The sequence below is a fragment of the Nyctereutes procyonoides genome, unplaced genomic scaffold (genome assembly GCF_905146905.1).
Source record: "Nyctereutes procyonoides isolate TBG_1078 unplaced genomic scaffold, NYPRO_anot_genome, whole genome shotgun sequence".
Taxonomy (NCBI): domain Eukaryota; kingdom Metazoa; phylum Chordata; class Mammalia; order Carnivora; family Canidae; genus Nyctereutes; species Nyctereutes procyonoides.
In genome coordinates, this window is record NW_026575120.1 from 2863815 (window position 1) to 2890081 (window position 26267).

At 42.9% G+C, this 26267-nt stretch overlaps 1 protein-coding gene across 1 annotated transcript in view; it reads right to left on the bottom strand.

The window, feature by feature from the left end:
- Window positions 1-1525: 1525 nt before the first annotated feature.
- The window catches only part of LOC129516100 (uncharacterized), a 67091-nt gene continuing 42349 nt past the window's right edge, over window positions 1526-26267 (bottom strand). The window contains exons 2-4 of the mRNA XM_055335448.1: window positions 3935-4322; window positions 3457-3618; window positions 1526-2686 (exon numbers count right to left, since the gene is read on the bottom strand). Coding sequence (XP_055191423.1) covers window positions 2103-2686; window positions 3457-3618; window positions 3935-4322 — 1134 coding nt within the window. The 3' untranslated portion in view covers window positions 1526-2102. The remainder of the gene's footprint in view (window positions 2687-3456; window positions 3619-3934; window positions 4323-26267) is intronic.

The window sequence follows — 26267 nt, forward strand, 5'->3', positions numbered from 1 at the left end:
AAAATAAAATAAAACAAAATAATTCGCTTAGGCCTTTGCTGGAAGGTGCTGCTTGTTGCTCAACTTAGGTTCCGTGGAATCCGTGAGGCACGATCATCCTTACATTCAAGGCTTGCCGTTTCTTGTGTCACCAATGTGCTCCTTCCTCTTTAACCCTTCCTCCAGAGGTGGGTCAGGGAGGGGGTCCCAGGAAGTGAGGTCACTCCCGTGACACAGAGCCCAACAGAACTTGGAGCCCCCGTAACCAGGCAACCTCATCCAGTGCAGCCCCAACTCAGGCTCACTTGGCTGGAGACATCCGCTCCTGGAAGATGTTTTCTTGCTGCCGGCCCACCTCTGGGGGCTCTGGCTCCCAGGTACCCCAGGGGTGCCGCTTGTTCCAATGCTGTAGGCTTTGGCTCCAGCATAAAAACCAACGCCTCAGGGCGTTTATCAGGAGGCGCCGTCAGGTAACACAGAGCAGGCCAGGCCAGGCCCCCTGTGCCAGCCATCCTGGGTGGCCCCATCCCCTCCTCTCCAGCTTCAGGGACACAGGGATGTGTGGGCAGGTCGCTTCCAGGCTGGGGGACGTTGCAGGGCGGCAGGTTCCCCGGTGATCCCTTCAGGGTCACCGTGAGGTCAAGGTGGACAGGGTGGAAACAGGGTTCCTGAGGTCCTCTTACCCGCCCCAGAGTCACCCCGAGGCCCTGCAGCCGCACCCCTTTGCTCTCCTTGGGGGAGGTGGGTGCCGCATGCGCTGTGGTGTGTCTGGATGGGGGCAGCTGGGGGTGCGGCCCAACCGAGGCGGCCGGACCGGGCGCTGAGGCCTCCTGCCTGGCTGCCGGGCGCTGTCTCCACAGAGCTGCACCCGGGCCATGGGGCGCCAGCGGGAGGAAGGGGTCGCCTGCCCCACCGCCTCCAGGAACTGGGAAGTGCCCTGCGCAGCTAAAGGAGGCCAGCGCGGGCTCAAGGTGAGTGCAGGGGCTGGGGCACCCCCGACACCCGGGGCCCCGATGCGGCACGAAGGGCCCCGGGTCCCAGAAGCCAGCCTGCTACTCCCCTGGCCTGGCCCCTACACTCATGCTCCCACACGAGTCTGCATTCCCCTCCTCCCCACACTTGCCCCAGGGCCCTGCCCCTGCCTGGGCCAGTTGCAGAGTCCCTGTGCACAGATGTGTAGGAATGTCAGACTAGAGCCTCCAGGGGAAGCCTGGTCGCCCAGTGGTTTAGCGCCTGCCTTCCGCCCAGGTCCTGACCCCGCAGGCCTGGGATCGAGTCCCGCCTCGGGCTCTCTGCACCAGGGCTGCTTCTCCCTCTGTCTGTGTGTCTGCCTCTCTCGGTCTCTGTCTCTCTGTGTCTCTTGAGGTCCTTGTAGTGATCCAACCTTTTTTGAACATTTATCCTCTGAGATTGTTTCTTTATTGGATAGTTCGTCTTGTTTGTGTAAGAGACAGGCAGAGAGCAGGGAGGGGGAGAGGGAGACCCAGGCTCCTCAAGCACACTGGGCCCCAAGCCCGGGGCCTGCCAGGGCGGGATCCCAGGGGCTGCGGCCACGACCTGAGCCACAGCCGAGAGTCAGATGCTAAGTGCCTGAGCCACAAGCATCAAGGCCCGGGTTCCTGCCATGGGCGCTCCTGCTGCCCGCAGCCCCCGAGAGCTCGGGCTGCGGTCTGCGCTCCCAGCCCAGGCCTCCGGGCGGCTCCATGCAGGCTGCACTTCCCCTCTGTCCCACCTCAGGGTGCAAGGGCCTCGGCCGGGAAGGGGCCTCCCATCTGCCCGACGAAGCCCAGCCGGACGGAGCTGCTGGAGCAGGAATTCCAACAACTGCTGCCCGCCTTGCTGCGCAGGGATGTCATCTCGGTATTCATGTTTTTAGATGAATGTCATGGATTTGCCACCACCGAGGAGGTGCTGGATCTGCTGTTTACGAAGTGAGCACCTGCCCCTCCATGGCCCAGGGGAGCGCCACCTGCTGGTGGGGAGGCTGGGGAAGGGTTCTGAGCTTCCCGGGCCTCGGGCTGCTCCCCCGACTGGAGCAGAGTCACCCAGGGCACAGTGGGGTCCTGGAGGGCAGCCCCGGGGCCTGGCCTGTGACAGGTCGGCCAGAGGGGCTGTGCCTGTGCTCAGCAGCCGTCCTCACCCCATGACGGGGCCTGTGCCTCCTCCCCACCGTCACCAGGGTCTTGAGCTGGCCTCTTTTCCCGTTGAAAGGGAGGTTTGAGAGTCCACCGGGGGTCTGTGTCCTGGGGCAACCAGACAGGGGGACCACGGGGACCCCGGGGCGCCCAGGCCCACTCTGATATCGGCCATGGGCCTGGCCGGAGCCCTTTCATGCTCAAGCACTCAGGAGGCCCCAGCAGGTGCGGGCGCTTCTCCGGGAGCTGCGCGTGGCCCCACGCACAGAGCTGACGGCACCCAGGGCTCCGGCGTCGTCGGGGGTCAGAGGGTGACAGCCCCCATGGTGAGAGGTCGCGGCCACAGGACGATTCATGGGATGCCCCCCGCCCTCCTCTAGATATGGGTGCATCGCAGGTGGGTGTGGTGGCAACGACGCGGTCCTGCAGCCCTGGAAACTGTGAGTGACTCCGGCTGCTGCAGGCGGGCCTTCCCTCTCCAGGAGGGCAGCGAGGGGGCTGTGGGTCGGGGGGTGCTGGACACTCACCCCACACATCTGCAATTCCCGTGACAGGGTAAAGGTCTAAGGGCCCTTAAGGAAAAGAGGAAAGGAGAGCTGTGAATAGGGTGTGGGCTTGGTGGGAGAGCACTGGGACCCCGAAGGGAGACTTTCTCCATGCCCGCCCCTCCACCCCTCTGTCTGCCCCACACCTGGGACCCAGAGCAGAGGGGGTGGGGAGCATCGCACTCCCCAATATGGTGGCACCTGGACCCAGGTGCACAGCAGGTTGCCAGGAGGGCCGTTGAGGGCTCACGGACCAGGTGGCCCTCGCCCTGTGGGAGACGGGAGATTGGAGTCAGTGGAAGGACATCCCCTGGGGCCCCTCATGAGGGAGGCAGCGCAGAGCCACAGGAGGGAAAGTGGAGGTCCCGGGTGGCTCCTGGCAAAGCCTGGCAGGACACAGAGCCCGAGCTCCTCTGGCTTGGACCTTCCCAGAGTGACAGTGTGTGCAGTGAGGGCAATGACAGGCCAGACGCCCCCCCCCACCCCGTCCCCGGACGCCTGCCGGTGGATTCAAGGGGCAAGTGGGCAGGGACCCAGGCTGAGGAGGGAGCCCCGCTTCCCCAGCAAAGACAGTGATGGTCACACCGCTGGGCGTGGGCTCCCCCGCACAGAGGCTTCGTGCCAGCCCCTCCTCGGTGAGCAGGCCTGTGGCAGGCAGGACTGCCAGGTGGCAGGTGGACGAGGAGCAGGACTGGCCTCCGACAGCCCCGCGCGGGAGGCTGAGGCCCCGGGTCCTGCAGGGTTTCCCCGGGACACCTCGGCGTGAGGGAGCCCTGTCTTCTGACGCCTGTGCCCACCTGTCCCTCCCCAGGGCCATGTGCTGCATCCTGGAAATATGGGTGGATTATTATCGGCAGGACTTGTGTCAGCTCCGAGAATTTGCTTCCCTGAAGAAGATTCTGGAATTCTTAAGGCAGCGCATGCCAGGCACAGACGTGGAGCTCCGTGCCCGACGTTACCTCCAACAACTCAGACGCCTTCATGCAGTGGAGCCAGAGGCTGGGGGTGAGGAGTCCTAGGGGTGGCCGAGCTGGGGACAGGGTGGGCCCCACGGATCCAGCGACCGTGCAGCTGGGCCGGGAGCAGGGGTTAGGCTCACACCCCATCCCCACGAGCTGCTAGGCTGGGGACACCTACCAGGGCTCTCCCCCCCCCCCCCACACACACACTTGAGCGGTGGGGAGAGTGTCCTTGATTTGGGAGGGTCGTGGAAAGTCCGTCCTGGTGGTGATACTTTGTCTTTTTGGAGCTACAGCTTTGGCCTGAGCAAAAGACCCTGAGCCACTTCAGCAGCCCGCCCCAGCTCCAACTCCGGGGCCTGCTGCCTCGGTAGGGCCTGAAGTGATCGAGGCCATCCTGACAGCTGGGGCTGAGGGCTCGGCCCAGCTGAGGTGCCAGCTGGGGAGGCGAAGCCCCTGCAGATAGTGGTCACTGCTCTAGTTCCCTGCTGCACCCTGGACGAGCCACCTGCACCCGCGGCCACCCGGGAGGAGGAGCAGGCCCCGGCACCTTCAAGCGGGGTCCCCAGAATGCCAGAGCCGCCACTTGCCTCTGGAACAACTGGCTTCCATCCCTGAGCAGCCCCCTGACCACCTGGGGAGCCCACCCCAGCTCCCACCGCGGGGCTCGTGATGGCTGCAGCCCAACGGAGGCTTGCCCTCCCCTGTCACTTGATTCTTTCTATATTTTGAGTTTTTCTTTAACCTGTATAATGCCTTATGAGTTTTATCGTAATTAATTATAAGTTAACTTCAAACAAAATTCACTCTGATGCTTTTAAACTATACATCGTGGACCTACACTTTAGGTCCATTCACAGTGTCACAGGCCCCAGAGCCCAGGGCACCGGGGGACACAGCCCAGGATCGGGTGTTCCCCCGGGTCAGGCAGAGGCCGGGAGGACACAGGATAGCCAGGGGGCTCCTGCCCCCGGCGGCCCGAGCTGTACAGATCGGCGGGCCCGCCCCTGGAGCATCCAGGGCCCTGTGCACTGGGAGCTGCGGTAGTCACTGCGGGAGCTGACTCCAGGGCTGCACAGCTGGCCGCCCCCACTGTTGTTGTCCCTCCTGGTGTCACCCTGTACCTGGGACTGAGCAGGGGCCTCACAGATAAACAACTCCCACTGAGCCATACACCTGGCAGGGGCCTGGGTAGCTCCCCATGTGCACACACCTGAGAATCAGCACAGCAGGCCCCTCCCCCAGAAGACCAGCTAGAAGGTCAGGGGAAAAGCAAGGTATTGACCAGGCAGCACTGGAAAGTTCCAGGGGAAGTCGAGGGATTTACAGTATATAGAATCAGAGGATACTCCCCCTTGTTTTTTTCTTTTCTGTTTGTTTCTGCTGTTTCCCCACCCCCTTTTTTATTCTTTTTTATTTCTTCTTTTCTTTCTCTCTCTCTCTTTTTCTCATTATTCCAGTACAACTTGTCTTTGGCCACTCTGCACTGAGTAAAATGGCTAGAAGGAAAAAGTCACCTCAAAAGAAAGAAATCAGAAACAGTCCTCTCTCCCACAGAGTTACAACATTTGGATTACAATTCAATGTCAGAGAGCCAATTCAGAAGCACAGTTATAAAGCTACTGGTGGCTCTAGAAAAAAGCATAAAGGACTCAAGAGACTTCATGACTGCAGAATTTAGATGTAATCAGGCCAAAATTAAAAATCAGTTAAATGCGATGCAATCCAAACTGGAGGTCCTATCGACCAGGGTTAACGAGGTAGAAGAACGAGTGAGTGACACAGAAGACAAGTTGATGGCAAGGGCGGAAACTGAGGGAAGAAAAGAAAGACAATTAAGAGACCATGAGGATAGGTTAAGGGAAATAAATGACAGCCTCAGAAGAAAAAAATCTAATTTTAATTGGTGTTCCAGAGGGTGCCGAAAGGGATAGAGGATCAGAAAGTGTTTTGAACAGGGGATCCCTGGGTGGCGCAGCGGTTTGGCCCCTGCCTTTGGCCCAGGGCCCGATCCTGGAGACCCGGGATCGAATCCCACATCAGGCTCCTGGTGCATGGAGCCTGCTTCTCCCTCTGCCTGTGTCTCTGCCTCTCTCTCTCTCTGTGTGACTATCATAAATAAATAAAATTTAAAAAAAATTAAAAAAAAGAAAGTGTATTGAACAAATCATAGCTGAGAAATTCCCTAACTTGAGAAGGGAAACAGGCATTCAGATCCAGGATATAGAGTGATCCCCTCCTCTAAAATCAGTAAAAACCATTAAACATCCCGACATTTAATAGTGAAACTTGCAAGTTCCAAAGATAGAGAGAAAATCCTTAAAGCAGTGAGAGACAAGAGAAAATCCTTAAAGCAGCGAGAGACTCCCTTAACTTATATGGGGAGAAATGTTAGATTAACAGCAGACCTCTCCACAGAGATCTGGCAGGCCAGAAAGGGCAGGCAGGATATATTCAGGATCCTAAATGAGAAGAACGTGCAGCCAAGAATACATTATCCATCAAGGCTCTCATTCAGAATAGAAGGAGAAATAAAGAGCTTCCAAGATAGGTAGAAACTGAAAAAAATATGTGACCACCAAATCAGCTCTGCAAGAAATATTAAGGGGGACCCTGTAAAAGCAAGAGGAAGCCCAAAGAAATAATCCACAAAAACAGGCACTGAATGATATTACCATGACACTAAATTCATATTTTTCAATAGTAACTCGGAATGTGAATGGGCTTAATGATCCCCTCAAAATACCCAGGGTTTCAGACTGGATAAAAAAGCAAGACCCATCTATTTGCTGTCTGCAAGAGACTCATTTCAGATGTAAGGACACCTACAGCCTGAAAATAAAAGGTTGGAGAACCATTTACCATTCAAATGGTCCTCAAAAGAAAGTTGGAGAAGCAATTCTCATATCAGGTAAATTAAATTTAATCTCAAAGACTAGTAAAAGATGAAGAGGGACACTATATCATACTTAAAGTGTATTTCCAACAAGAAGACCTAACAACCATGAATATGTATGCCCCTAATGTGGGAGCTGCAAGTGTATCAATCAGTGAATAACCAAAGTAATGACATACTTAGATAATACACTAATAGTAGGAGATTTCAACACGGCACTTTCAGCAAATTACGGATCTTCTAAGCATAACATGATCAAAGAAACAAGAGCTTTAAATGATACACTGGACCAGATGGATTTCACAGATATTGCAGAACACATCCAAACGCAACTGAATACACATTCTTCTGAAGTGCACATGGAACTTTCTCCAGAATAAACCACATACTGGGTCAAAAATCAGGTCTCAACTGATACCAAAAGATTGGGATTGTCCCCTGAATATTTTCAGACCACAATGCTTTGAAACTAAAACTCAATCACAAAAAGAAATTTGGAAGAAACTCAAACACATGGAGGTTAAAATGCATCCTGCTTAGAGATGAATTGGTCAGCCAGGAAATTAGGGAAGAATTAAAAAGATTAATGGAAACTAATAAAAATGAAGTTACAACCATTCAAAATCTTTGGGATACAGCAAAAGCAGTCCTAAAAGAGAAATACATCGCAATACAAGCATCTCTCAAAAAATTGGAAAAATTCACACCTTCAGGAACTAGAGAAAGAACAGCAAATAAAACCTACACCAGGCAGAAGAAGGGAGACAATAAAGATTCAAGCAGAACCCAGTGAAATGGAGACTAGAACTGTAGAACAGATCAACAAAACCAGGAGTTCTTTCTTTGAAAGAATAAATAAGATAGATAAACCATCCTTAGCCAGCCTTATTAAAAATAAAAAAAGACTCAAATTAATAAAATCACAAATGAAAAAGGAGAGATCAAACCAATAACAAGGAAATACAAACAATTTTAAAAACGTTATATGAGCAGTTATATGCCAACAAATTAGACAATGTAGAAGAAATGGATGCATTTCTAGAAAACCACAAATTACCAAAACTGGACAGGAAGAATTAGAAAAACTGAACAGGCCATAACCAATGAAGAAGTTGAAGCAGTCATCAAAAACGTCCCAAAACACAAAAATCCAGGCCCAGATGGCTTCCCAGAGGAATTCTATCAAACATTTAAAGAAGAAAAAATATCTATTCTACTAAAGCTGTTCTGAAAGATAGAAAGGGATGGAATACTTCCAAACTCGTTTTATGAGGCCAGCATCACCTTAATTCCAAAATCAAAGACCCCACCAAAAGGAGAATTATAGATCAATATCTCTGATGAACACATGCCAAAGATACTAGCCAATAGGATCCAACAGTACATTAAGAAGATTATTCACTATGACCAAGTGGGATTTATCCCTGGGATGCAAGGCTGGTTCAACACTGGTAAAACAATCAATGTGATAGATCATGTCAACAAGAGAAAAAACAAGAACCATATGATCCTTTCAATAGATGAAGAGAGGGATGCCTGCGTGGCGCAGCGGTTTGGCGCCTGCCTTTGGCCCAGGGCGCGATCCTGGAGACCCGAGATCAAATCCCACGTCGGGCTCCCGGTGCATGGAGCCTGCTTCTCCCTCTGTCTGTGTCTCTGCCTCTCTCTCTCTCTCTCTCTCTCTCTCTCTCATTGTGTGTGACTATCATAAATAAATAAAAATTAAAAAAAAATAGATGAAGAGAAAGTATTTGACAAAATTCAGCATCCATTCCTGATTAAAACTCTTCAGAGTGTAGCAATAGAGGAAACAATCAGCATCTTAAAAGCCATCTACGAAAAGCCCACCTTGAATATCATTCTCAATGGGGAAACACTGAGAGCCTTTCCCCTAAGATCAGGAACAAGACAGGGATGTCCACTCTCACCACTGCTATTCAACATAGTACTAGAAGTCCTAGCCTCAGCAATCAGACAACAAAAAGAAATAAAAGGCATTCACATTGACAAAGAAGAAGTCAAACTCTCCCTCTTCGCAGATGACAGGATGCTTACATAGAAAACCCAAAGACTCCACCCCAGGATTGCTAGAACTCATACAGCAATTGCAGTGTGGCAGGATACAAAATAAATGCCCAGAAATCAGTGGCATTTCTATACACTAACAATGAGACTGAAGAAAGAGAAATAAAGGAGTCAATCCCATTTATAATTGCACCCAAAAGCTAAAATACCTAGGAATAAACCTAACCAAAGAGGTAAAGTATCTATACCCTAAAAACTACAGAACACTTCTGAAAGAAATTGAGGAAGACAGTAAGAGATGGAAAAATATTCCATGCTCATGGATTGGAAGAATTAATATTGTGAAAATGTCTATGCTACCCAGGGCAATTTACACATTCAATGCAATCCCATCAAAATACCATGGACTTTCTTCACAGAGTTGGAACAAATCATCTTAAGATTTGTGTGGAATCATAAAAGAAACCAAAAAGCCAAGGGAATATTGAAAAAAGAAAACCAGAGGCAGGGGCATCACAATGCCAGATTTCAGGTTGTACTACAAAGCTGTGGTCATCAAGACAGTGTGGTACTGGCACAAAAACAGACACATAGATCAATGGAACAGAATAGAGAACCCAGAAATGGCCCCTCAACTCTCTGGTCAACTAATATTCGACAAATCATGAAAGAATATCCACTGGAAAAAGGACAGTCTCTTCAATAAATGGTGCTGGGAAATTGGACAGCCACATGCAGAAGAATGATACTAGACCAGTCTTTTACACCATACACAAAGATACACTCAAAACGGATGAAAGATCTAAATGTGAGACAAGATTCCATCAAAATCCGAGAGGAGAACACAGGCAACACCCTTTTTGAACTTGGCCACAGCAACTTCTTGCAAGATACATCTATGAAGCCAAGGGAAACAAAAGCAAAACGGAACTATTGGGACTTAAGATAAAAAGCTCCTGCACAGCAAAATAAACAGTCAACAAAACTAAAAGACAACCTACAGAATGGGAGAAGACATTTGCAAATGACATATCAGATAAAGGGCTAGTATCTAATATCTATAAAGAACTTATTAAACTCAATACCCAAGAAACAATCCAATCCAATCATGAAATGGGCAAAAAGCATGAACAGAAATCTCACAGAGGAAGACACAGACATGGCCAACAAGCACATGAGAAAATGCTCTGCATCACTTGCCGTCAGGGAAATAGAAATCAAAACCACAATGAGATACCACCTCACACCAGTGAGAATGGGGAAAATTAACAAGGCAGGAAACAACAAATGTTGGAGAGGATGTGGAGAAGGGGGAACCCCCTTGCACTGTTGGTGGGAATGTGAACTGGTGCAGCAACTCTGGAAAACTGTATGGAGGTTCCTCAAAGAGTTAAAAATAGATCTGCCCTACGACCCAGCAATTGCATTGCTGGGGATTTACCCCAAAGATACAGATGCAGTGAAACACCAGGACACCTGCACTCCAATATTTATAGCAGCAATGTCCACAATAGCCAAACTGTGGAAGGAGCCTCGGTGTCCATCGAAAGATGAATGGATAAAGAAGCTGTGGTTTATGTATACAATGGAATATTCCTCAGCCATTAGAAATGACAAATACCCACCATTTGCTTCGGCGTGGATGGAACTAGAGGGTGTTATGCTGAGTGAAGTAAGACTATTGGAGAAGGACAAACATTATGTGGCTTCATTCATACAGGCTTCATTCATATAAGAAATAGTGAAAGGGAATAAAGGAGAAAGGAGAGTAAATGAGTGGGAAAAATTAGAGAGGGAGACAGAACATGAGAGACTCCTAATTCTGGGAAATGAACAAGGGGGTAGTGGAAGAGGAGGTGGGTGGAAGGATGGGATGACTGGGTGACGGGCACTGAGGGGGCACTTGAAGGGATGAGCACTGTGTGTCATACTATATGTTGGCAAATCGAACTCCAATAAAAAATAGACAAAAAATAAATAAACTCTGTGCTTCTGTGAAGTTTAAGATGTGTAGATTATCTCTATATATGATCTAATGAAAGGGAGTATGGAGACCAAGGTGGCTAACAGTGTTTTCTTCATCCACATCCAAATTAATACGTTAATAAGGTTATCACAACATAGACATATTAGTGCAGTTTATTATGATTTTCTAACATTGATAATTAGGGGGAAAATGTCAAGTCCTAAGTCACAGGTGGATACAGGAATGAGGACAGTCATGTTTGTATTGTTTGGAAGGATGACACTGTCAGGAAAGGCAGCTATAATTAGGTCATTCTACAAAAAATGCTAATCCTCTTTAATCTCATGGTCTCCTGTCTTTTCCTTTATTATTATTATAACCTATTAGAGTTTCCTACTTTTCGTTCCTTCTTACTTCTGATAATGCAGTAGAATAGAAGGAATTTTTTCTCATTTACTCTTTTATGTTAAACATTAAAATATTTGATGTTCTATTTTATTTAATTCACCAATATCTACTAAGAACTAAGGGCCCAGAACTCTACTAGGAATTTAGAATATAACAATGAATGAAACAGACAAACTTCTGGTGGTTGCCATATTTAGGGATTGGGCCAGGGAGGGCATATACTAAATACATAACAAATAAGTAAATTATGATATATATTAGAAGGTGATAAGTACTTTAGATATAAGAAAAAGTTGATTAGGGTTAAAGCAGTCAGTAAATAAAGAAGGTACTTGTGGGTAGTGGAAAGTAGAGAGTGTAGTGGAGAGTAGATAAGGTCTCAGCAAAGACTTAATGAGATGAAATTAACCCACCAGCTATCTAAGGGAAGTATATTCCACGTACAGGAAATAGCTGGATTGAATGCTCTGGGTTGGCATCTTCTGAGCATGTTCTAGAGGATGATCAAGCAGCCCAATATGGACAGAGCAATCTAAGCAAGGGGGCATAGCAATAAGAGATGAAGTTTGGGAGGGAACATTAGACAAGGTCTCGTAGTCAATGTGAAGACTTTGTGAGCCATCTGAGTTTCAAGCAGAGCTATGTATAACACGATCTGAGTTACATTTCAAAAGAATCTTTCAGAATGTTGCATTTAGAATAGATTTTAGGGGACTAATATACAAGCCAACAGGTAGAAGGTTAATGCAATAAAATTACAAAACCTGGAAAATACCAAAACATATAAGGAAGTGGAAACAAAATTACCCAAAATCACTACTTAAATTCTGACCCATTTGTCATATTTTTCTATATATTTTTGGCTTGTTAATATTATTCTTCAGATAAAATATTATTCTCTATACAAAATTGCTTTGGTTTCTTAGTTGACCATTGTATCTCTGTATATTTACTTAAAATGTCACATTTATTCACTTTATAAGAAATTAAATTTTAACTATTTTATTTATTTATTTATTTATTTATTTATTTATTTATTTATTTATTTGAGGCAGAGAGAGCATGTGTGAGTGAGTGAGCAGGGGGAGAGGCGGAGGCACAGAATCTCAAGCAGACTCTGCACTGAGCACAGAGTCTGAGGCAGGGCTCCATCTCTCTATCCTGAGATTACAACCTGAGTAGAAACCAAGAGTCAGGTGCTTAATCAACTTTGCCACCCAGGTGCTCAAGAAATTGAATTTTAAACCTCGCTAAGTATTCACTCTTAACACAGTACTGAAAGAGTCATTCATTCTTTGACCCCCATGACATTAAAACTTCATCAGTATGGTATCCATTCTTTTTTACAGTTACTTGTTCAACGTAATTTAGTTGTATTGCACTATGTTCCCACCACTGTATTAGTGACTGGGAAGAGGAGAATAATCAAGACACACATAGCTCTTCCTGTATGTGTTTCACTGTTGGCAAATGCCAAGCTATCTAACAGCCACTGCTGTCTGAATGATCATTTCTAAAAGGGTATGGTCTGTAGACTACAGACAGAGTCCAATGTTTCTTTAAGAATCTATCTATATTATGTTAAAAAATTGATAATCTTAACATATAGTTTGTAAGATGTACATTACTACTGTGAAATATTTATCCCCTGTTATACATTAGAGAAGTAGGTCTAGGATAGACAATCTCACAGATGACTTTAAGAATATAGGGAAAGACTTAACCATCATTGGTGGTACACACTCATGCAAATTCTACCAGTGAATGGGACTTTTTATTTAAGCTGTAGCCAGTGGTGTTAGAGATATGTCCAATTAGATGTCTTATCATTTTTTGACTATATGCCTAAATATGATGAGAATTTATAGACAGAGTATCAGAGAATAAAATTTTTGTCTTTAAAATAGCCACGTTTTGGAGCACCTGGGTGGCTCAGTGGTTGATCATCTGCCTTTGACTCAGGTTGTGACCCTAGGGTTCTGGGAGCCAGTCCTTCATAGGGATTCCCCCCCCCCCCAGGGAGCCTGCTTCTCCCTCTGCCTATGTCTCTGCCTCTCTCTATGTGTCTCTCATGAATAAATAAATAAGATATTTAAGAATAAAATAAAATAGCCATTTTTGGAATTATAAACTTAACATCCATTGAGTTTAAAATGAAACCTATAAAGAATAATGCAAATCCCTGGAAAGATGGTAGCACAGTATCTCTGACTTTGATTATAGGATTTGACAATGGGACATTGATCTTACACTGATTCTTAACATTATTAGCTCTTACTACGTTTTGTTGGGTTGTTTGTTCTGACTTGATCTAGGAGATAGCTCCTCACTTTGATTCATTGACCCATGTGGTTAATGTCAACATTTTTGTAATGATGAATGAGTTTATAGAGAATACAGAAGAGTTACCTATGAATAGAATAAACCCATAAAAACACAGTTAAAAGCATGATCAGATTTAAGTAAATATGATGAATGTGCTTAGTGGTCAAATAAGAAATTTAAATAAATACAGAGCTATAAACTTAGGAGGAAAAAGACATGTAGCAAATACAATTCTGGACACATCTGACAATGCTCAGGTATAAGACCAAACCCCAGGAATTATAAAATGGAGAACAAAAGCCTATAGTGAATAAATCACAGTTAAGAAAACTAGCATGAGAGTTGAGTATGGTAAAGTAGTAACATTGAATTTAAATATAATGTGGTGATCTTTTTTTATTATGTCTAGGATTTTACAATGAATGAGTACCATGGAAAGCTTGCTGTGGTTTGGATTTCATCCATATACAGTTTGGATTAACTTCTTATTTTTCCACTCTAATTTTCTCAGAGGCTACATTTTATAGCTTTGCAGTTGAGTGCCAAAAGGGTGATTAAAATTCAACTAATAAAAAAAAGAAGGAAACTGGAGTGATTTGGTTTGAAAGAAAAAAAGGCCGGGGAATGATTTGATTGCTCTAAATCAGATAATGAGAATTAAATTATTTCTATTTCTTATATTATAGAATAAATGAAAGTCTGTACATTTTGTCTATAAGATTTTTTTAAAAATGTCTTTAATTTTTAAAAAATTAACCCTGCTTAATGTATTTTCAGATGTTAGCTGGGTTGGAGTTTATTAAAAGTTGGGTAGGATGGGGTTTATTAAATGGAATCTTGATATACTTCCCTTTCCTAAGATATAGAGTCATCTTTTTCTTAAATCTTTTAAAATATATTGAAAACATATTGTTCAGTTTTCCAAGCTATAGTAAACTTAGTGAAGTTAGTTTTTTGCTCATATTAAAGTTACTAAGATCAAATACCATCTCTTAAAAATATTAATGTATCAATTTTCAGGTTTCATAATTATTCCTCTCATTAAGTTTTATAGGACAACTGCAGATTGTCCCAAGTTATACCAAGGTAACAGATCCAGAGGACAAGTCTTAAAAATTAATTATCACAAAAATAGCTATCTTTAACAATATGTATTTTTTCTTCTATTCTGTTTACAAATAAATGACTTAAAGAAAAATGACCTAAATAAGAAAAAAGCTATATAGAGCTATACCTGTATCTATATATCATCTATCTGTATGTGAACATATACATATATTTAAAGACAGAAAAAAATGGACTAATATAAAATATCTCTCCAAAGTTCATGAAAAAAAAGGTAATTATTTTCCAATCTATGCATACTCTTTTAAAGTCAAATACCAAGAGCATGGAGATAGAGAATAGATAAAGACCCATTTTTGAATAATAAATATACAAAGATGATTGACTCTTGTCCATTGTGTTAATGAGACAGTTAAAAGCAAAAGAGAGGTATTTCAAAATATACTTTGTTTCCTTTTTAAAAAAGATTTTATTTACTTATTTATTTATTTGAGAGAGAGACAGGGAGAGAGCAAGAGTAGGGAGAGGGGCAGAGGGACCAAGCAGACTCCCCGCTGAGCAGGGAGCCCACAGTAGGTCTCCATCCAGACCCCATGATCATTAACCAAGCTAAAGTTACATGCTTAACCCACCGAGCAACCCAGGCACCATAGAAATATATTTAAGTACCTGCTTGTGTTCTTATTAAAAAAAAAAAAAAAGCATACTTAAAAGATGATAGGGGATCCCTGGGTGGCGCAGCGGTTTGGCGCCTGCCTTTGGCCCAGGGCGCGATCCTGGAGACCCGGGATCGAGTCCCACGTCGGGCTCCCGGTGCATGGAGCCTGCTTCTCCCTCTGCCTGTGTCTCTGCCTCTCTCTCTCTGTGTGTGTGTGTGTGTAACTATCATAGATAAAAAAAAAAGTTGATAGCATTCAGATAGTGTCAGTTATAATTCTAACAGGATTCTGAGACAGTATGTAAGTATATCAGTAGTGAGGAGCTATGTGGGCCCTATTATTGAGGCTTTCTGCTTAGAAGTAAGAGAAGTGACAGGTAAAAACTATTTCTAGGAGATTGTAGTCAAGGGAATCATTTAGTGTAAGTCAGTCTCTTATGCTGATAAATAATGTAAGCTAAACAAGGTAAAAGATGTTCATGCTTCTATATACAAGTTGAATATAAACTATGGTTAATAGGGCAGCCCGGGTGGCTCAGCGGTTTAGCGCCGCCTTCAGCCCAGGGCGTGATCCTGGCGTGATCCTGGCGTGATTCTGGAGACCCGGGATCCAGTCCTGCAGTCAGGCTCCCTGCGTGGAGGCTGCTTCTCCCTCTGCCTGTGTCTGTGTCTTTCTCTCTCTCCTCTCTGTGTATTCTCATGAATAAGTAAATAACATCTTAAAAAAAGAAAGTACATTATTAAAAAATTACAGTTAATAATTTTTGCTAAACTTATATTCATCAAATATTAAATTTAAAAGGTGGAAAATGATCCTTTGAGAAAATTTACTTAAAAAGTCTTATAAGAGAGAACATTGGCCTTAATTTTGGGGATTTTTTTCATTTAATCTGTTAAACCCATAATTAAAAGTTATTCAAAGACCAGAATTTATTTTGCTTTGGTTTTCTTGCTACCAGCCAGAGGTCAGGTATTTAAAAAGTGAATAATAATATTAAAAGTGGGTAACTTGGAGAGATTAAAATGAATATATGAATAGACAATATTATTTTTAAGGTAATTATTCCCATATAAGTGAGCTTCCAACTAAAAATATCCAGACTTTACAACACTTAGTTATCATCGGTTGGTGCTTTCTTCTTCTATTCTTTCTCTCATTCCTTCTTTTTTTCTTTCTTTCTTTTTCTTTCTTTCTTTCTTTCTTTCTTTCTTTCTTTCTTTCTTTCTTTCTTTCTTTCTTTCTTTCTTTCTTTCTTTTCTTTCTTCTTTCTTTCTTTCTTCTTTCTCTTTCTTTCTTCTTTCTTCCATTCCATAATTTATAATTTGTTACGTGCCCTCAATGTTAGTATTTGGGAGTAGAAAATTGGGAGGTAATTAGGTCATGAAAGTGGAGACTTATGAATGAGATTAGTGCTCTTACAAAAGAACTGATCTGGCCTGATCTCAAACTCCTGGCCTCCAGAACTAAGAGAAAATAAATTTCTGTCACTGAAAAGTCACTCAGTTTATGGTATTTTGTCATAGCAGCCTGAACTGAGTAAGACAATATCTTCAGACTGCATGATTCCATTTACTAGAGTGCAAAAACAAACAAACCTTATCTGTGGTATTAAAACTCAAGATAATGGTTATGTTTAAAGGGGAGGGGAAGTTATGATTGGAAGGTGGCTGTGAGTACAGCTGTTTGGGCTTTGACATGTGCTTGTAAACTTGAACCTCATGCAGTTCTTGACATAGACAGGGGCTTCAGTAATGCATTCATTTCATATAGTTACCTGAATTATATGACTCTAATTCAACAAATACTTTTTGATAATCTACTGTGGATCAAATACAGAACCAGGCTTTAGATTTAGAACCTCACAGATGATAGGGACTGTCCCTACCATCATTGAGCATACAGTGTAGTGGTGAGTACAGATAACTAGACAGTGGGATCTGTGCGCAATAGCAGTGGTCCCCAAATTTGGGTATGGTATGAGATTTAGGAAAAACTTTCTTTATAAAATGACATTGATGTTAAAACTTGAAAGAATGGAAGAGTTTTTCCTTAAAAAGAAGATTGGAAAGGTGTTCCAATAGAGGAAATAATATATAGATGGCCCCAGAAATGATAGACTGCATTGGTCTTTTAGTTAACTGGAATTTCTACAGATTTGCTTAAGACTTAAGCACTCAAGCCATACAAATACTCATTCTTTTTCTTTGCTTTGCAACTACATTCACAATTTCTTTCATTCTTTTTTTTTTTTTTGGAAGCTACCAAAAGTCTTAGGACCTTTTATTTTATTTTTTTTAATTTTATAAATTAATTTTTATTGGTGTTCAATTTACCAACATACAGAATAACACCCAGTGCTCATCCCGTCAAGTGTCCCCCTCAGTGCCCGTCACCCATTCACCCCCACCCCCCGCGTCCTCCCCCTCCACCACCCCTAGTTCATTTCCCAGAGTTAGAAGTCTTTATGTTCTGTCTCCCTTTCTGATATTTCTCACACATTTCTTCTCCCTTCCCTTATATTCCCTTTCACTATTATTCATATTCCCCAAATGAATGAGAACATACACTGTTTGTCCTTCTCCGGTTACTGTGGCCAAGTTCAAAAAGGGTGTTGCCTGAGTTCTCCTCTGGGATTTTGATGGAATCTTGTCTCACATTTAGATCTTTCATCTATTTTGAGTTTATCTTTGTGTATGGTGCAAGAGAGTGGTCCAGTTTCATTCTTCTGCATGTGGATGTCCAATTTTCCCAGCACCATTTATTGAAGAGACTGTCTTTCTTCTAGTGGATCGTCTTTCCTCCTTTATCGTATATTAGTTGAGCATAAAGTTCAGAGTCCACTTCTGGGTTCTCTATTCTGTTCCATTGATCTATATGTCTGTTTTTGTGCCAGTACCACACTGTCTTGATGAACACAGCTTTGTAGTACAACCTGAAATCTGGCATTGTGATGCCCCCAGATATAGTTTTCTTTTTTAAAATTCCCCTGGCTGTTTGGGGTCTTTTCTGATTCCACACAAATCTTAAAATAATTTGTTCTAAGTCTCTGAAGAAAGTCCATGGTATTTTGATAGGGATTGCATTATACGTGTAAATTGCCCTGGGTAACATTGACATTTTCACAATATTAATTCTGCCAATCCATGAGCATGGAATATTTTTCCATCTCTTTGTGTCTTCCTCAATTTCTTTCAGAAGTGTTCTATAGTTTTTAGGGTATATTTTGAGAACCATTTGAATGGTAAATGGTTCTCCAACCTTTTATTTTCAGGTTGTAGGTGTCCTTCTGTCTAAAATGAGTCTCTTGTAGACAGCAAATAGATGGGTCCTGCTTTTTTATCCAGTCTGAAACCCTGCGCCTTTTGATGGGGTCATTAAGCCCGTTCACGTTCAGAGTTACTATTGACAGATATGAGTTTAGTGTCATCATGATATCTATTTAGTCCTTGTTTTGTGGATTGTTCCACTGAACTTCTTCTGAAAGGGGAATTTTAAGAGTCCCCCTTAAAATTTCTTGCAGAGCTGGTTTGGAGGTCACATATTCTTTCAGTTCCTGCCTGTCTTGGAAGCTCTTTATCTCTCCTTCCATTCTGAATGAGAGCCTTGCTGGATAAAGTATTCTTGGTTGCATGTTCTTCTCATTTAGGACCCTGAATACATCCTGCCAGCCCTTTCTGGCCTGCCACGTCTCTGTGGAGAGGTCTGCTGTTACCCTAATATTCCTCCCCATGAAAGTCAGGGACTTCTTGTCTCTTGCTGCTTTAAGGATCTTCTCTTTATCTTTGGAATTTGCAAGCTTCACTATTAAATGTCGAGGTGTTGAACGGTTTTTATTGATTTTAGGGGGGGATCTCTCTATTTCCTGGATCTGAATGCCTGTTTCCCTTCCCAGATTGGGAAAGTTTTCAGCTAGGATTTGTTCAAATACTTATTCTGGCCCTCTGTCCCTTTCGGCGCCCTCGGGAACCCCAATTAAGCGTAGGTTTTTCTTCCTTAGGTTGTCATTTATTTCCCTTAATCTGTCTTCATGGTCCCTTAATTGTTTGTCTCTTTTTTCCTCAGTTTCCCTCTTTGCCATTAACTTGTCTTCTATGTCACTCACTCGTTCTTCCACCTCGTTAACCCTCGTCGTTAGGACTTCTAGTTTGGATTGCATCTCATTCAATTGATTTTTAATTTCTGCCTGATTCGATCTAAATTCTGCAGTCATGAAGTCTCGTGAGTCCTTAATGCTTTTTTCTAGAGCCACCAGTAGCTGTAGAATAGTGCTTCTGAATTGGCTTTCTGACACTGAACTGTAATCCAGATTTTGTAACTCTGTGGGAGAGAGGACTGTTTCTGATTCTTTCTTTTGAGGTGAGGTTTCCTTCTAGTCATTTTGCTCAGTGCAGAGTGGCCAAAAACAAGTTGTATTGGGAAAAGGAGAGAAAGAGAAAGAAGGAAAGAAAAGAGAAAAAGAAAAAAGAAAAAGAAGGAAAAAAAAGGAAAAGAGAGAAGAAAAACAGAAAGAAAAAGAAAGAAAGGTAAAAAAAGGGGGGGTGGGGGAAGCAATCAGAAATCAAAAAGAAAAAAAAGAGAAAACAAAAACCACGGCGGAGTATCTTCTGAATCTGTAGACTTTAAGTCCCTTGACTTCCCCTGGAACTGGCCCGTCCAGCTGGTCTTCTGGGGGAGGGGCCTGCTGTGCTGATTTTCAGGTGTTAGCACTTGGGGGAGCTGCTCTGCCGCTGCCTGCTGCAGGGCTCAGCGGGGGTTGTTTACCCCGTGGGGCCCCAGGAGGAACAGCCGCAGTTGCTATGGCAGCTCTGGAAGCCTGGAGTCAGCCTCCGCAGGAACTACGGGGCTCGGGGCTCTCGGTTCTCTGTCTGCAGGGCCTGGAGGCTCCGGGGCGGGGCCGCTGATCTGCTCAGCTCGGGGCAGGAGCGTCCTTGCTGTCCTGGGCCCTCCCGGCCTCTGCCCGTCCCGGGGGGAGGCCGGATCCTGGGCTGTGCCCCGGTGGCCTGCGCTGTTGGATTCGCGCTCCCGGCCTGCAGCCCCCTCCACGGAGCCGCCGCCCGAGCCCCTACGAGCTGCTCCCGGCTGCGCAGCCCCCTCCGCACGGAGCCTCTTCCTCTGCCCGAGCCGCCGCCGCCGCCGAGCTGCTCCCGGAGCCACCGCCGGAGCCCCCCGAGCTGCTCCGACCCCGCCGTGCGCGCTGCAGCCCTTAGGGAGCTCGGCGCACTCTCCCGGGGCGCAGGTGCCTGTTAGTGTCCCCGGGAGCCCGAGGGCATCCCCGCCCTCCTGGGTCCTGCTCCAACTCCCTGCGAGCCCCTTTCCGCCCGCCCGGGAAGGTTGGTGCAGCTCCTGCTCCTCCGGGACGGGGCTCTCCTGTCCTGGGGACACTCGCCCCGGCCTCAGCCCGGCTCCTCGCGGGGCCCCTCCCCCTCGGAGGCCTTTTGTTCCTTTATTTCTCTTTCCCCGTCTTCCTACCTCGATAGAAGCGTGAACTCTCCTCACTGTAGCATTCCAGCTGGTCTCTCTTTAAATCTCAGGCCGAATTCGTAGATTTTCAGGATGATTTGAAGGTTATCTAGGTAATTTTTGGGGACAGGTGATTCGGGGACCCTGCTCTTCCGCCATCTTCAATAGGAATCCCCAACTACTAATTTCTAAAGCCCCTTTGTAACTTTGAGAAAATTCATCAGTCAGATGCAGGTCAATAGCTGGGAGACCATGAGAAATCTTATATATCAAAGTATCAAAATTAAATGCTTCTGTTTTATTTAAAAACAACTTAGAGCCATTTATGGGTTGCAATGAAAGAAATGAAATGATCATATTTTCATTTTAGAAAAGTATTCACTGCATGCAGTTTAGAGGAAGGCCAGAGGGAAAGAGCCCAATTTTGGAGCCCTGGTAGGAATCTGCTTGAGATATTTTGGTGAACTGAACTCAAGAAATTCATAGTGGATACAGGTAGAAAGAAATCTATGCTATGAAGTAATTGTATACATGCTTCTCAATAAGATGTGAGGGTAGAAAGTTTAGGAGTATACAATAATGACATCAAAGTGACAGGCTGAATGGAGTTGTGACCTCTCAATACCCAGAAGTATTCGTAAAAGAGAGTGAAAAAGAAGATTTAATGGTGCATGTAGAAAATTTCAATCACTGTGCTATTTAGTAAAATTATGTGGACATAGATCTAGGCCAAAGGCAATTTATTCAAGACTTTGTTCTAGAGTGGAGAAAAGAACCTAGAATGGGATCCTAAGAAAAGTCATCATTTAAGAGTAGACAGAGAAATTGAAAACTACATTCACTGAAGAGTTCTTTGCTAATAAATAATTTATCAAATTCGCCTAAACTCAATTTACTAAATATCACTCCACAGAATACCAATTCACCATTCATCATAATGCTCATTTGTCAAACTTGGTTTCCCAAAAAAAATTATTTTCTTGAAGATATCCAAAGAATCTGGTTTTTTTTTTCAGTGAATTTCATAAAGAAAAGTATGCTCAGCAATGTCAAATGCTCAGAGTTCATAATGACTTTGTATGGAGAATAGGAATTACTTAAAGAGGCTCCTTTTTGCATATTGGTATGGTTCCTAAGACCACTCTGAGATTTCTCAAACGAGCAGGTTAGCTTCAGGACAAATGCTAGATCAAAAGTACTGGTTGTAGGAACTTATAACCCTTTAATCATTTTACCAACTAAGTTGGTCCACTGCCATTCACAACTTGGCTCCCTCTGATCTAGAGTAAATTGGAATTCTGCTGAGGCAGTTCTTTCTTCTGATGGCTCTGAAGCACTGTATGATTCTATAGGCTTCTACCTCAGAAAAGTTGTCAATTTTAAATAAAACTTTACCCAATTTTCTAATATTTTCACATTTAAAACAATTCTTCTGTCACTTCCATGGGATTGTTTTTACAGTATACTTCATTTCTTTTTCTAGATATATATTTTTATCTGATATGAGTTTACCGGTGCCTGAAAGGCTTCCTTAAAATCTCTTATTAGTGTAATCTGCTGGTGATGAATCCTTTCAGGTTTTGTATGTCTGAAACTATCTTGTTACAAATTTTAGAAATGTATTTTCAATGAGTTTAAAATTCTAGGTTGAAAATTATTTTTCTTTTATTACTTTAAAGATATTGCTCCATCCTCTTCTTGGAATTTTTTCGAACAAGAAATCTATGTTTTCATTAACTATGTTTTTTATGTATATAATGTGTCTTTTTCTCCTGGATGTTTTTGAGATTTCTTGGTTTAGGGAAATTAAAAGAATTTTTTTTTCTTTTTAGTAAGCTTCAGCCCAGTGTGAGGCTCAAACTCATGACTCTGAGAACAGTCACATGCTCTTCCAATTAAGCCAGCTAGGTTCCCCTGGTTTTGAGTAATATTATCATGATGCCTCTTGGTGCAGTTTTCTTCATTTTTGTTTTTTGTTTTTTGTTTTTTGTTTTTTTTTTTTGCTAAGGTACTAAGGTAAAGAAGTCCCCATCTGAAGGTTGCTTTTTGGAAACTAAGAGATTGTTCCTCTATTGTGAACAAGATCATAAGTTGTATGTCAAATGTTTGAAGAGATAAAACATATTTACTGTAAAAAATGTGAGGGTCTTGTTGCTATTAATGACTGCTAATGTGTAGTCTCAAACTTATGTTTTCAAGCAGTTCTTCCCTTTTCGGATATGGGCATCAAGGGGATAGGTGGAAAAATGAAGATATGAATTCTTCCAGTTAAATGGGGGAATATTAAATATTTTATTACATAGGGAAGGAAGTGCACAGAAGAGGGGATTGAATGATGAGAAGAAATTTGAGGGCTCAAATAATCATATATTCTGAAGTGATGAAAACATGGATATGGAGCACAATCTAAAGGCCTAAAAAGAGTAGGATTCTAGGAATAAAATACAGAATATTTTAATGTGGCATATTAGTGTTGTAGTTCCATGTGATAGCATGATCCAGCATGTGGTCATGATATAGCAATGCTGGTACAGCAAGGAGAGGCACTGTCAAACAAGTTAGAAGACAGAGAATAAAATAGATGACTCATGTAAAAGTTGAAAGACCCCAATGTGTGAACTAGTGCTTTGGGATGAAAAGAAAATCAGAGAACCAAGTACCACATTTTTACTAAATGAAGTAGAGTTCTAGGAATTCAGTATGTAGTCAGCAACAAAGAGAAGTAAACTATGATAGAAAGAAATGGAGTGGCCTTGAAAGAAGTATGTGTTTTACCTAATGTTTGAAAAGTGCCAGTAAGAGAAATGGGAGGGTAAGAATGCCAACTCCAAACTCTTAAGCTTAGGAATGTGGAACATGGTTGAATGAGCAGACAGGAGACTATCACTTACATGGGCAGAAAGTGAAGTCAAAAGAATCAACACTTTCTGTCTTATTGGTTAAAACTTATTCTGGATGGATCTGATTATAGCCCAAAGAAGGGGAAAAAAGAATGAAGAGGAAAATAAATCATGCAGAAAAAAGCACTACTGAACAGGTAATATACTAACCACTAGAGTAAGAGGACAAATATAATTTGGAAAATAATCACTGTAGTGTTCTATAAGAAAACATCAAGAAAACACTGACATCTTAAAATGCAATAAGACATGCCCCCTATTAAATAAAAGGGGGCACATTTCAAGGAAGGCCCAAATATAAAAACAGATAACATCTACATTGGAGTGAGAAAATAAAAAAAACTAATAAAAACAAAACAAAACTTCAGGAATAAGAAATGTAGTTATGATGCTATATTGCATGAAAACAAAACAAAACAAAACAAAACAAAAAAAAAACCACGGGGATCCCTGGGTGGCGCAGCAGTTTAGCGCCTGCCTTTGGCCCAGGGCGCGATCCTGGAGACCCGGGATCGAATCCCACATCGGGCTCCCGGTGCGTGGAGCCTGCTTCTCCCTCTGCCTGTGTCTCTGCCTCTCTCTCTCTCTCTGTGTGACTATCATAAATAAATAAAAATAAATAAATAAAAAACCCACAAAGGTTAAAAAATAGAGACAATGTGTCAAAGCAGATTTCCAGATCCAATACCTGAAGAGTTTGTGTGTATGAAAAATAGACCAGGGAGACCAGGAAAAAAAATAATAAATGTAAAAGAAAAACAATTTCTTCAATTACATTGAAATGGCTCACTGTGTTTCAGAAAAAAAAAAAGGGGGATCCCTCGGTGGCGCAGCGGTTTGGCGCCTGCCTTTGGCCCGGGGCGCGATCCTGGAGACCCGGGATCGAATCCCACATCGGGCTCCCGGTGCATGGAGCCTGCTTCTCCCTCTGCCTGTGTCTCTGCCTCTCTCTCTCTCTCTCTCTCTCTGTGACTATCATAAATAAAAAAAAAAAAATTAAAAAAAAAATAAAAAAAAAACAGAAAAAAAAAGCGTAAGTTAAAACATTTAAAAGAAAGTCTTGAATTCACCCCAAATTATATAGGTTTAGATTTGTAGCTGGTTTTATACTTTTTTCTGCATGGGTTTTTGTATTTAAAAAAATTGGCAATAAACAAGTATTTTGTGATTATAAAAACGTTATTTTAAGATGATTTGAAAAAAGAAATGTCAAAATTATAACTAGATTTCTATGTAGATACTGAAAAAATTCTAGAAAATTGCATCCTTTACTTTAGGTTTTGTTCAGTGAAGAAAAAATATTTACTTCCTAAACAGTAGAGAGCTGTTTTTGGGTGGCTTTGGAAATCTCCCTTTCTGAAATAGAAAGAACTAACACAGCACAAGTTATTAAGCGGTGAAGTGGATATCCTCAAATAGTCTGTGAAAAGAGCTCTTAGAGCAATGGAAAAGTATCTTTTCTTAATAGAAATGTTAGCACTTCCTGGGCTCATTTATTGTTTGGGAGTGCACCAAAGTTTGCCTCATTTCTATCAGAACCCAAGGTCAGCACCATTATTTCCAGTTAAATCCTACAGATTTTCATTGAACATTAAATAAAAGTCACCTTGTTTCAGTGTAGCTACCATGGTGATATTAAGGAAAGTAGAAACGTCTAAATCTGAAGTCCTTAAAAAGGTTTGTTGATTTTACTGCATCAGATATAGAATGGCACTGATTTCCAAACTGAGACTTAAGGAAATATGGACAACGGAAATTGAAGTCATTTGGAAGTAAGCATTGTTGTGTGACTATCAGAATGTGCCATCCTCAGAAAGAGACTACAGAAGAGCCCTGGAAGGATGAAGTGAGAGATAATGCTTTGTGTTATTTGAAACAGAGAAGAAAATATATTGGAAGATATGAGTCTATCAAGATGAGTTGGAATTCATGAAAAGCATCACTGAAAAAAATTCAGGTATTGTGGGTAAAGAATGTGAAAATAGAATGCAGCATCAGACTTACATGCTGTTAGTAGATAAACTAAATGACCTAAAATGCCTTTTCACACCCAGTTGTCATTTCTTGTAAGATTCTTTTATTTACAAAAATGACAATAGCACAGTTTCCTGACATTGTTTTCAATGATTTTTTTTCTATGATTGAGAAATAGCTATCCAAAACATTTTTGCAGGAGGAATTTAAAAGGGCTTCTAAATCGTCATAACCTCCCAAGACATACAACTCTCCTTTTTCAGTTAAGAATGTGGCAAAACCCTCCATCAGTAGAATTTAGGGGTCTTTCCCTGCCATTTGCTGAAATGCGAAATTTAACGTTGGCTGGTTGCCTTTCTTGAGATGTTCGACTTCTTTTCTTTTTTTTTTTTTTAACACTTATATAATCTCATTAATTTTCTCAAAATCCCTGTGAACTATCGTACTGATATTATTCTCTTAAAAGTGAAAGGATTTGAGGCAGGGTGACAAAATGATGACAAAGCAGCAAAGAAAAACTGCTTATACAACCTCAGACACTTGGTGTGGACACTCTCAATTAACATAACTCAACTTGCTCTTCTTTTTGAATGAGTCCCCTGGTGTTATCACCAGTCTGTTTTAAAGGTCTCTGGGAATCGGGGGAAGCAAGCAATAACAGGAGATGTAGGTCAGCCCAGGAAGTAAAATGTTATTTGCATGATTTCCCCTCTGTGTTTCTATGAAGCTTTTTTCTGTTCCTAATTTTTAGTACCCTAGAATTTACAGATTAAAGTTAATGATAAAATGGGACTTTATAGATGGGCAGTATGGAAGAGCAATTGAAAAGTCTATTTTCAGGAAAATTGGTTTTTAATCTTATTTTAGAGATAATGCAACCAAAGCTCTGAAGTAGATGCCTTTCTTTCTGGATCCCACTCCTGTTGGACAGCATCTTACTGCGGGGAAGACAGATGAGCTGAAGCCTTGAA